Source organism: Heteronotia binoei, chromosome 1 (genome assembly GCF_032191835.1).
Source record: "Heteronotia binoei isolate CCM8104 ecotype False Entrance Well chromosome 1, APGP_CSIRO_Hbin_v1, whole genome shotgun sequence".
Lineage (NCBI taxonomy): Eukaryota > Metazoa > Chordata > Lepidosauria > Squamata > Gekkonidae > Heteronotia > Heteronotia binoei.
Window position 1 is genome coordinate 70,916,098 of NC_083223.1, and position 12,437 is coordinate 70,928,534.

General features: G+C 41.7%; 1 protein-coding gene across 1 annotated transcript in view; it reads left to right on the forward strand.

Annotated features, from left to right (window-relative positions):
• The window catches only part of COL19A1 (collagen type XIX alpha 1 chain), a 348,383-nt gene that overhangs the window by 18,972 nt on the left and 316,974 nt on the right, over nt 1-12,437 (forward strand). Inside the window, exons 3-4 of the mRNA XM_060235557.1 lie at nt 9,839-9,913; nt 10,533-10,632. Of these exons, the coding sequence (XP_060091540.1) occupies nt 9,839-9,913; nt 10,533-10,632 (175 nt within the window). The remainder of the gene's footprint in view (nt 1-9,838; nt 9,914-10,532; nt 10,633-12,437) is intronic.

A 12,437-nucleotide genomic window follows, 5' to 3' on the forward strand; every position in this document is an offset into this window, starting at 1 on the left:
TGGTAGACATATATTTTCTGTAATATAAAATTACAAAATTAGACACAGAGAGAGAAATACTAAGAGGCACAATCTGTGTAAGCTGTGTAGATGATATAGTGGAAGGCGTCATGGGCTATTAGAAAGAAAACAGCAGTTTTCAGAATCATTAATAGATAGATGTTTTTGTCTGGATCAACTTTGCTGGAAATAGGCAAGGAAAGCTGTCCCTGCTTATGTTTTGTTTTGTTACACAATGATGATGGTTTTTATAGCTAGGTGGGCTATATAAATATAATTCACTGCCACAGGAGGTGGTGGCAGCTATGCATAGGCAACTTCAAGAGGGGATTGGGTAAACATATGGAGCAGAGGTCCATCAGTGGCTATTAGCCACAGCGTATTGTTGGAACTCTCTGTCTGGGGCAGTGATGCTCTGTATTCTTGGTGCTTGGGGGGGGGCAACAGTGAGAGGGCTTCTAGTGTCCTGGCCCCACTGGTGGACCTCCTGATTGCACCTGTTTGGGGTTTTTTTGGCTACTGTGTGACAGAGTGTTGGACTGGATGGGCCATTGGCCTGATCCAACATGGCTTCTCTTATATTCTTATGTTCACGTTGGCTTTATAAATGAATGAACGATATAAATAAAATGAAAAGTGAGATTTTTTTTCCTGCCTCACTGCTCCAGTTCAACCATAGTGAACTTGTTTAGCAGTAGGTTCAGGAAAGTCAAAAGGAAGTCCTGAATCACAGGCTTCATAACTGATGTATTGAATAAACTATGGTAAGTAGTCACATCCATGGGTTCTGAAAACTTTAAAAGGGAATTAAACAGATTCATTCAGCTGGACAGGTCTATGAGTGGCCTTTACCTATGATGATTAAATAGAACTTCCATGATCAGAGGCAGTGTACATTTGAATACCAGTTGTTGGGGGCATCTGTGAGGGAGGAACTCTTGTCTTTATGCTCTTCTGGAAGGATTTAAAAATACAATTGAGTGGTTCTACTGCTTCCTCTGCATCTTTACATAGGCTAATGAATCATTACAATATGCATGAAAAAAGAAGACTAGTTTTTCAGTGCTGATGGGGAAGGCATTTTGTGCATGACCTGAAGTATTTTTGCTTTCCAGAATCAGCCTGTGCTGAAGACAAACTTGTAGGCTAAGCCCTACTGAAATCTTGGCACAAACTGAATAAGCAGTTGTGAAAGTTGAAAGCAGTGGAGACAGATTCTAGAGGAGTAACCATGTTAGACTGTTGTGGCAAAACTAAAAAATGAACACCGTGCCACCATAAAAAGCTAATGCTACCCATCTGGGGTCTTAGATAATATACCTCTTTTCCATGTACGATACAACTGACTTTTCATTAAGCATCTTTATATTGTTCTGAGCTTGCTTTTATTTTGAAGTATTTTTTATAGTTTAATACTTTTTTGAGAGAGGCTGACATCTCCAATTAATGGGGCTTATTCCCAGGTAATTTGTTTCTCATATTTATAGTGCACTTCAGTATTCTGGCTGGAGAATCTTTCCAATTCTTCTTGCTCTCTTCTTCTTTTTGCACCATATCCTATTGCAATCTGCAGAATGTAAATAATAAATTAAGTAATATCTATTCCAGGGGTGGCCAAACTTGCTTAACATAAGAGCCACATAGAATAAACACCAGATGTTTAAGAGCCACAAGACACAAACAAATATTATACACATGTCTTTATTAAAACTCTTAATACTTTCTTTGCACAGAAAGATAAAATACATATGTATGCACTTTACAACATGATCATGCTTGAAGGAGACTTTTTTTAAAACAAAGGCTGAGAATTACAGTCCCCATAAGACCAGCATAGGGAAAGGTTAGGGAGTCATTTTTTTGGCACCAGTGCGATAGAAAAAAAAACACAGGTACCATATAAATCACTGACCACCATTTGCATTATTATGCATCTCTCTTTGCCTTGACACCAGGTTTTATAAATACATTCCTACAAGAGCTATGAAACTAAGAGAAAACCCTGGACTGCCCTCTTTAATTCTGCCCCTCCTTCCAGTGGCTCCCTTGGCTCTTGAGCTCTTTTCCCCCACTCTAGGTCTCCAGGCAACCTTTGTGGTGGGGAAGAAGAGCTTGCAAACCTGCCTGTTTCCTCCTCCTTCCCTGCTTCACACACAGTGGAAATAGTTCCCTACTTATGGGTCAGCGCTCAGAGACTAACTGAGGTCCTGATGCTAAGCATGCTTACTTGAGAATAAGCCTGCATTAATTTCTTCCTCAGCCTTCTGGAGCTGCACAATATGTGTGAAAAAGCCACATGTGGCTCCTGAACCACAGTTTGGCCATCCCTGGTCTGTTTTTCAATAATCCTGACTGTTTCCTTTACGGTTTCTTACCTAAGAAACAATTATTACTCTCTTCATGGTATCAAGAAGCCAATTGATTTGTTTTGTTATATTTGTTATGATATTTGGTTTGGATCAGGGTCATATAGGGGATCCCAGATGGAATCTTTATCTAGGACCCATAGTGGCTCTTAGCAGCCTTGCTGTCAAAGGCCATTGCTATTCCTATGCTTCTTTAGTTAGCTCTTCCCTTTATGGTCCTGAAAAAGCAGATTATCCATGTTTAGGGTGGTTAGGTAAAGGCTAAAGAAATGGGTGTTCAGAAGGGAGTCCAATGGTGGAGAGAGAGCAGATCTGCTAAACAGAGGTGCTGAGAATATTATAGCCAAAGAAAGCCGAATGGAAGAAGGACCAAAGAGGATGAACTGATGGCCCAATACAAGTGACAGAAGCCACTTTCATTGAGAGTCCTGTTAAAATTGTGAGCTCAGAGATGGAAATATTTTACAGGAACACTGTGTTAAGCTTTAGAGAATGTTTACACCTTAGAGGTCTAACATTAGGAAATAAGCTTGCCAAGCCCCCACTGGGACCGGGGGTTCTCCTGCTCTGATGACCCCTCCCCCGCTTTTAAAAGTATCAGCAGCGGGAGACAAAATGATGCCTGTCTTCCCCCTGCATTATCTCCCTGACCCCAGAGAAAGAGCCTGCCTAATAATAGGGGGCAGGGGGAGAGAAAAGAACTTGTGTGTTTGTTAGGGGGCGGGGAGAGGTGATTTCACTCATCTCAGGGGGGGTTCACTTATCCCGAGCCCAGGTTGCATGCTGTGCTTGGAGTCATCGGGGGAGAGCTTTTCACTGGCTGGCGCTGCCGCCCTAAAGGTAGGAGGGCCTCCTGGAGCTGGGGGGGGAGTGGTAAGTTAACTGCATACTGCCTAGCCCTTGTAGGATTGCCACCCCCGCGCTTTCTGGCTCCTCTCTTTCCCTTCCCAATCCCGGCATTTACGCAGAGAACCTGCTGGGATCAACTTGCAGCTGCTTTGTGCCTGAGGCTTCCGTCATCCCACTTCTTCATCATCATCTTCTTTTTGCACATTTACTTGGAAGTAAATCCCAGTGTTTCAGCTGAGTTTACTCCCTACTAGGCGCAAGAAAGATCACAGTGCCTCTGTTTCCTGATGAAGAGAATTGCCCCAACCTTGTGCACGCTGATTTGGGAGCACTCTTTGAAGTAGGCATGCTGAATTAAGGCTGCTATTCTAAGCATTGTTACTGGGTGAACTTGCCTTCTGAGCTTAGGGTTGCCAATCCCCAGGTAGGGACAGGGGATCTCCTGATTTGGAGGCCCTCCCCCCACTTCAGGGTCATCAGAAAGCAGAAGGGGGGGAAATGTCTGCTGGCCACTCCATTATTCCCTATGAAGATCGATTCCCATAGTATAATGGAGAATTGATCTGTGGGTATCAGGGCTCTGGGGGGAGGGGCTGTTTTTTGAGCTAGAGGTACCAAATTTGCACCATAGCATCCAGTGCCTCTTCCCAAAATACCCTCCAAGTTACAAAATGATTGAACCAGGGGGTCCAATTCTACGACCTCAAATGAAGGTGCCCCTATCTTTCATTATTTCCAAAGGAGGGAAGGCATTTAAAAGGTGTGCAGTTCCTTTAAATATGATGGCAAGAACTTCCTTTGGAGTCCAAATATGCTTATCGTGCCCTTGCTGCTGGCTCTACCCCAATGTCTCCTGGCCCCACCCCCAAAGTCTCCTGGCTCCACCCCCAAAGTCCTCAGATATTTCTTGAATTGGACTTGGCAACCCTATTAGAAAAATGGCAAGGCAAAATATGGGAAATTTGTTTAATGGATAAAATAGTCCAAAATCCATTTTTCGTAGAGTCAATCCACCCTTTGGATAAGAAGTCATGTGAGGAAGTGTAGAACCCTGTTGTAGGTTATCTGAGTGAATATAAATTTTTGCCTAGAAATAATGAATATAGATTGTAGTTTGTGTTGTAGCGGTGTGTTTTTCCTTCTCACTTACTTTATTTATACTGTTGATACTTTATATGTTGTGCACATTTAGAGTCATTAAGTACCCTGATAAACTAGGTCATGTGGTTCTCTTTTTCAACAAGATTTTAGTGTTTGTAGTTTTTCTTTTTAGTCTTTGGATTATGTTTCTCCTTTCTCTTTTGTATTTGTAATGGAAAAATTTCTCTTAATATTTTTTTTTTAAAAAAGAATGTTTACACCAGATGGTATTAGAAAGATCTTTAGGTAAATGGAAGCAGAGAAGTAGTTGCAAAATACATGGAACAGAGAATGGTCTTGTAAACAGGCAGCCTGTTTAAATATTGTAGTTCATAGCAATCCGTGCCAGCCTGCCCTCTAGGCAAATTAGGCATTTGCCTAGGGCACCAACAGGAAGGGGATGCCAAATTCAGCCCTCCCCCCATTCCTAGACAAATCCCTATTTGCCTCCCCAGCCTCCCCCTTCTTCCCTCCCTCACCATTTCAATGCCCAGGAAGGGGCAGTGGAGCACTGTGCTTCCTGGGCTCTTTAAAGGCTGCCCCCCACTGATCAGCTGATTGACGGGTAAAACGCGCCAGAGGCTCACAGTTTCTATGCTGGCCCTCTGGTGCTATCAGGATCAGTGCAGGGGTGAGGGAGCAGCAGTGACCAGAAGGACGAGTGAGCTACTAAAAGAGCGGCTGCCGCTGCCACCTCCTCCCCTTCCTTCCTGGATCGTGGGGAAAGGAAGGGGGGGGGGCAGCACCGGTGGCCACTCTTTCAGTGGCTCATTCGTCATTCCCTCTGCTGCTGCCCTGTCAGCTGCACTGATCCTGATTGTGCTGGAGGGCTGGCATAGGAGTCGCAAGCCTCCGGTGCATTTTACCCTTGATCAGCTGATCAGCGGGGGCAGCCTTTAAAGAGCCTGGGAAGCACAGCACTCCACCACCCCTTCCCGGGCATTGAAATTGTAAGGGAGGGAGGAGGAGGTGCCGTGGAGGGGGGAGAGGCTGCCTGGGGCACCATGCACCCTAGGGCCGACCCTGATAGCAATGCAGAAAAAACAGAGGTTCTTCTCATTCTTTGCCTTCTGTATTTTCTATGAAGCATGCTTCCTATTGTTTTGTGGCTTTGTTTTGTAACTAAAAGGTTTCTTTCAGTCTCTCTACCTTATAGTCAACATCCAGGATACAAATCTGCACATACCTTATTTTTTTTTCTAAATGTGAAGTCCTCCACATGCTTGGCTAGTCTGTTTAATTTTGGCTTAAGCATTTGCATTCAGATAGAAATGCCTTCATTAACAAGCTCATCAATAGTTCTAAAATGACCACTTTTAGATATAAAAGTTACTGCTAGATAAAAGTGTACATTCATGTTAAACTTGGGGGTTCACAGTGTGTGGCAGAGTATATATTTGCAATGAAAAGCTTACCCTGTGCATGTTTAAAGCAGTGGCTAGTGAACTTGAAAGACTTTTATGATTTCAAGTATTTAATTTTCTATGCAACCTTTTCTTGACTGTGCTGTTCTGTTAGTATATTTCTAGCCTAGTACTATGCAAGGTCTTCTCCCTTTCCACCTTATGAAGTTTTGGAAAGCCCCTAACATATTTTGGCAATCTTTCTTAGGGACTTCACATATTAAATTTGATACAGATTTCATCTGCAGAAAATAAGCAGACCCATGCTTGACTGAAATGGTTCACATGTGGTCTCGTCTTTAAACAATATTTCAGTACTGAAAATTCCTAACTGTATGTAATTTCAGCCAGCAAAGGTTGACCCATGTACAGACCTGACATGAAATCCTCTACTGAATTAGGATACTATCCCTCTCAAGAATCTGTTCACTTGCTGCTTTGAGCCACTTATTTCACTTACATGAGTCGTTTACTCACATGATAGCGGTGTGATGTACCAGCTCTAAACTCATGCTGGGTGCTGCAATTTTGTTATCCCTAAGGTACATATTGTAGCCTTGGAGATCATAAATGTTCCAGCAACTGAAAGTGCCACACATGACTCAACTCAGTGCTTAGAAGAAAGAAGTGTGCTATCATTTGGCCCCAGGAAGAAGTGTGAACTGTCTCTAAGAAAACACATCGGGGAAGCTAAGTAACAAAATATTTGGGTAGGGACTCAGGATCTGTAGCTCTGGTCTCTGACTTTATGAATGGGTTCCAAATAAATCAATAAATATTGCAGTGGATGCTAGCCTCCCCCCCCCTCCAATGCAGATACTCTGCCAGTAGCAAAGGGTGGGAATATTTTTGAAAATTCCCCTCCCGCTGCAAGTTTTCACTTTGGTGTTTTCCAGACTGTCTTAACATTCCCTGAAGTTACATTTTTGTGTGTGTGTGTGTTATGTATTGGTAGTTCCTGGGTATGCTACCAGAGACTTTGCTGAGCTTGAGGCTTCACAACAATAGCCCCCTGGACTCTGGGAGGTGGCCAATCAGGAGTCAATGAGCCAGTATTTGTACCTATAGTTAAGAGTCATTGGGTTTGGGGTGGGGCCATTTGCATGCATTTAAGCAGGGTCATTGGCCCTGGGTTCCAGTCTTAGTTTAAACCTTTGCAATGCTGTAATCACTAATAGAGCTGTGATCATTCTACTACATGCCTCCTCATGCATCGAACCCAGTATTTTATATGTGTCTAGACTACTTCGTTAACATTCCAGTGTTGTCCCAGTTTTTCCTCATTTCCCCCCTTTTCTTTTAAAAGTAGTTTTCCCTGTACTTTTTCTTTCATGGCAAAATGAATTCACAAGATAGCATCTTCCTCTGAAGCTGAACATTTTCCCCCACTTCAAGGATCACTGCCCAGAAACAGAGGGTTTGAGCAGCATTGGTTTAAAAAAAAAAATTGCATGCCCACACAAAAACATTTCAGGTGCCCACACTGAAACAGACATTCCCATTAGGATGCCTGACACCAGCCACCATTGCCCTCTTTACCATTATTTCATTCAAACTCCAAAGGAAATTGTAGCATGTCCCTGGGTGCCATTTTCAAAACAATTTGTCTCAAGCACACAAGTCTTTCTTAGCAAGATCTGCAAAATCTGATGGCGCCATAGCTGTTAGAAGGTTTGCCTGACCTCTTGACAGCACCAAATCACCAATAGAAAAGGGAGCTGTATCCTGACAAACGAATGAACATGGAGTCTTAGCCAGGACTTTATTTCAGGAGCAGTTCAGCAAAGAAGTGCTCACAAGAGAATATCAAACCCTCCTCGTCTCACCCACATCCACAGCTTCCCTCACCATCAAATCAGCTCCCTTCCCCTGGCAGAGCTGTGGCAGCTCATCTACAGACATGTGCATTCTCCTGTCTCCTTTGCTCTTTCTCTCCCTTCCATTTGTTAAGTAGTTCCTCTATACAATGACTTAGAAGTAAAGGTAGATAGGGGGTCTTCATGAGGCTGCTGCAGTGCATGTGCAGAAAACCCCTCAAAAAAGTGTAAAAACAATCCTGAAATGTGAATTTGAACTAGAAGGCTGACAGGGAAAGATTGAAGAAAACACACCAGTGTGAACTGATGGCATCTGGTAATGACTCGGTGCTTGCACAGGGGACTGCCTTTACCTTTTCATAGTGTGATCATTGGAACTGCCACAACATTAGCAAAAACATGAAAGGTGGTTGCAGTCTGGAAAATGCCTTTGTCTCCCACAGTGTTCCCAGGTGCCCACTAGCCTATAGTGGAACAACTGGGGGGGGGGGGGGTAGAGCAGGCTGTGGAAAGATGGGATTTTGAGTATTTGAATGTCATTCCATACCCAACAGGATCCACCTATTAGTATTAAGACCTTTGGAGGTTAAAACTTGTTAATCTTGCTGAAGTTTTCCATCTCTATGCTGTCCAGATTGAGAAGACAGTCTTTGAGACTGTCACACTTTAATTTATAGTACTACCTATTTTAATTTATATTGTTTTAACTGTTTCAACTGTTGAATTGCTTGCTTCTACTATTGCATATTATTGTTGTGATCCACCCTGAGCCTGCTTGAGGGGAGGGCGGAATAAAAATTAAAAGAAATTGAAAGAAAAAAAATAAAAACTTGTAGAAATAAACAACTAATAAATAATAAACAAAACTTGAGAGAATTTTGGATTAATTAAATCCTTTGACATAGCATGCTCTATTAGGTTAATCATTAGAATGTGAACATTTGAATACCTTCCAAATGTTACAATGCTTAGAACAATCCTAAGCAGGTCTACTCAGAAGTAAGTCCCATTTTATTCAATTAGGCTTGCTCTCAGGAAAGTATTCTTGGGTTTGCAGCATTAATTTATTCAAGAAGGGAAAAGGCATTTACTTATAATTAAAGCCATTTCTATTGTAATGCTGCTTGTTGAGCAGAAATCTTTGTAAAAGAATGGTTATGATTTTGTTATTTAACATTACTCCCAAAGTCTGACAGCATTGTGACAAAATCACTGTCTCCACGGTAAATAACATTTGGCTCTTGATCTGGTAATCCAGTTATATGCTTTCATTCATGCTTTGTTGTAATGTTAACAGCTATTGCAAATTCTGATCTTAAGAATTTACATACATATTATTAAAATGCCCAAGTATATATAATACCACACTTTATCACATTACAATGGGAAATATTTTTACTGGATGTGACCCAGCCAGAATTAGACATTTTGGTTTCAGTGGCAAAGTTGGAGCAGAGGTTCAGTGGCAAAGTTGAAGCAATCTTCCTCCATTGCTTAATTTTGCACTGGATTATGCTACTTATGGTTTATGAGGATAAATATACTTGAATTACAGATAACCAAAATAAAATTTTAATTAGCCTTTTTATTGCAACATTAACAATATACTATAAGTAATGTAACTTAATAAAAGGGTTACAGTTAAACCTTACCTGAGTTACACCTTTCAAAATCCATTGACTTCAACAACATATAGTAGGGTATGAACTCTGTTTAGGCTAGCACTGGATACTTTTTAATATGGATGCAGCATTCATTCATTTTCAGGATCTTGATCAGCAGTCTGAAATACAATAGCCCAGGAACAGCCTTATTGTTTCTTTTCCATAATTTTTTTGGGGGGAGGGTATCAAGTCAGCTGACTTACGGCGACCTTGTAGGGTTTTCAAGGCAAAAGATTTCAGAGAAAGTCTGCCATTGCCTGTCTCTACCTTATGACCCTGGCATTGCTTGGAGGTCTCCCATCCAAATGTTAGACAAGGCTGACCCTGCTTTGTTTCTGAGATCGGATGAAATCATGCTAGCCTGGCTTATCTAAGTCATTGGTATCCCAGGCATTGGTTGCTGTAAAATGGGTTGAAGGCTTGTGTAGATGATTGGAATAATTTTTACATATTAAAGGATGATGTATTAGTAATACTATATTTGACATTGTTATCTTAAGCTCTTCAAATCATTATAAGATTAGTGTTATCATAGTTAGTTGTAATCTTTTCCTTTTTTTCAAAGGTTATAAAATTCTATATGTACATATTTTTTGTAGATAATGTGTGCCCACTATTGAAAAAAGAAGGACTTCAGTTAAGTCGCATCCACAAAGAGAATATTGATATTTCAGGTGAGTTTTCCTTAAGGTGAAAAAAAGAGAATGCTCAACATATACTTATTAAATTTTAAAAATGAAATGCATCTTTATACTTTTAGAAATTATATAAGAGCAATTCATTTTTGAGGCAGCCATTTTAACATGTGATAAGGGACATAGCTGGAGGGGAACAAGAATGCCTCAGCTTGCCTGCAGGCCTGGCCACATCATATTTTTAAATTACTTTGAGATGGTGACAACATTTTTGTGTTGGCCATGAGGACACACTTGCAGCTAGTTTGGCCCTGGAATTTCTATTTCTTCTACCTTTCCAGACCTGCTTATTAGCGGTGGAGCTAGCATTACATTTTGAGAACAGTACTTTTATTCTCATTCATGTATTTGGGGGGAAAAAGAGCCAATGCATTCTTCAGAAGTTGCAAAGCTGTTAGGGGAATTTCACATGAATACATTCCATAGGGAAAATGAGATTTGCGCATTTTTGTGACTAAAATTGTTGGGTTTGAAACAGCCTGTCAGTTGCTAGTCTTGAAAATCCAACAAGCTTGTGGCACAGATCAATAATTTTCTCCAACATTTTAACATTGCATTTAATGATCAATAAATAATGTCACAATACCATCTTTTTCAGGTTTTGATTTGGCTGAAAGCTTTTCTTTGAGGCAGATTTCATGTGGAGTTGGAAAACCCTGTTTTAAATTGGGGAGTGTGCCTCTTATCAGAGAATTTCAGTAAGTAATGCTGTACATTATCATTGTATATCCCTTTAACCATGATCTTTTTAATTGGGTTCTCCCTTTCTTCCTTCCATGTCATAGCCTCCTTGAGTTTCCACTTTCCTACCATGTCAATTGCCTGCCCACCCCTTGAATGAAAATACCACACAAGTTATGGGTTAAACTGGGACTTTATTTACACTTAAGTGATCTTCACCTTTACATACCTCATAAAGCACGGGTTGAATTGAGTTTGCAAAGCAAGCTCCCTAGCAGGGCAAACCCACCCCGGCTCAGGGAAAGCTCTGGAAACCTCCATACCTTACCCGTCATGGCCCGCATGCTAGTGCGTAGAGGGGATGGGAGCACATACCCCGGCCTATGACTATGAAGCCTTAAGACCAGTAATATGCTCCCCCAACCCAAAGGGGCCCCCAGCTAGGTCACCCGTACTGCCAAGTCTCTAGGTAGCCCTATTGCAGACCCTCCATTGCTGCTGTCTCAGGGTGCTTGCCAGTTCAAAAACCCCTTTAACCCGTGTTTTTCCGCCATCCCAGTTAGGGCCTAACCCGTGACAGGCCTATTTATGCCTCACCCTCTCTGACCATTTGAAGCAGGCGAAAAAAGGCCTCCTCTACTGCCAATCTGAGTGAGGCCCAAAAAATCCCTGCTCATCCTTGTAACCAGCGGCTGGCTAATCTCACCTGGTCTTAACAAGAGAGAGGGTAGGTGGGGAGCTTGCACTGGCCAGATTGTTCAGGGGGTGGTGGCCATTGCCAGACCTGGCTGGCCAGCCACCCCCTGATTGGCCAAATTTCCTGCAGCGAGCCTGCATTGGCTTGTTCCCACTCCTGTGATTTCCTTTGAAGAAGTGGGAGGTGGGCAATTGTGGCGGCTGCTCCAAGGTGCCCCACCGATTTTTTACTTGCAGGCTTCAGCCAAATAAACTTTCGTTAAGAACTTTGGCTCATGACAATGGACTTGTGCAGCTCTTATCCCCATAGTAGCTAATGAAATGAAAATCAAATGATGGTGGGAGTGGAATGGCTTAGTATGTTAACTACTTGGAATATGATTAAACTGGATTCCATTTTTAGATCTATCCCTGCAGGGGATGATTTGCATGCAAAGATTACAGTTGCCTATCAAAAGCAGAGACATTCACATATGGCAAGTTATTATTTCAGATATGTTCTGTTGAATGTTCTGTAAGATGTTCTCATATGGATGGCTACAAAGAGAATGCATTTCACAAGCAGTAGTTGTCTCTTGCTCGTTTGAGGATGGCTAAGTAGTATAACTTACTGCTGCTTCTGAGTTTCATTGCCAGTTGTTTATTCCCCCCAACTCCATTCAGTTGTGTTGTGTAAGATCTGACTCATAAGATGGAAAAAGCTGTGAATGTTGTTGTTTTGTTCAAAGAGTATCCTGCGTTGTACGTTTAAAGTTTTATAAACATCTGTTATATTTCTCCTTGCTCCCAATAAAGAGATGAATAAATAGAATATAGCCTTAGCCTTGATCCAGATGGGCGTTCATATGCATATACAAATGCTTTGCAGATTTTCCTGTTCAAAAGTTGTCCCTCCCCCTAGTAGAATCCCTAAACTCCATGGTACAAAACTGCACTTTGGAGATGTGGGTACAAAAGCATTTTGAAATAAAATGAAATAAAAACTGTCACCAGGCTATCTATCTCTCTATATTGCTCAATACTTCAATTTTGTGGGGTTTACTGAGGGGGGCGGGGACGTGGCAACATTTGATTAGGAAACTTTGCCAAAAATGTTGGTTATGTGTACATAATGTCTACTTATGCA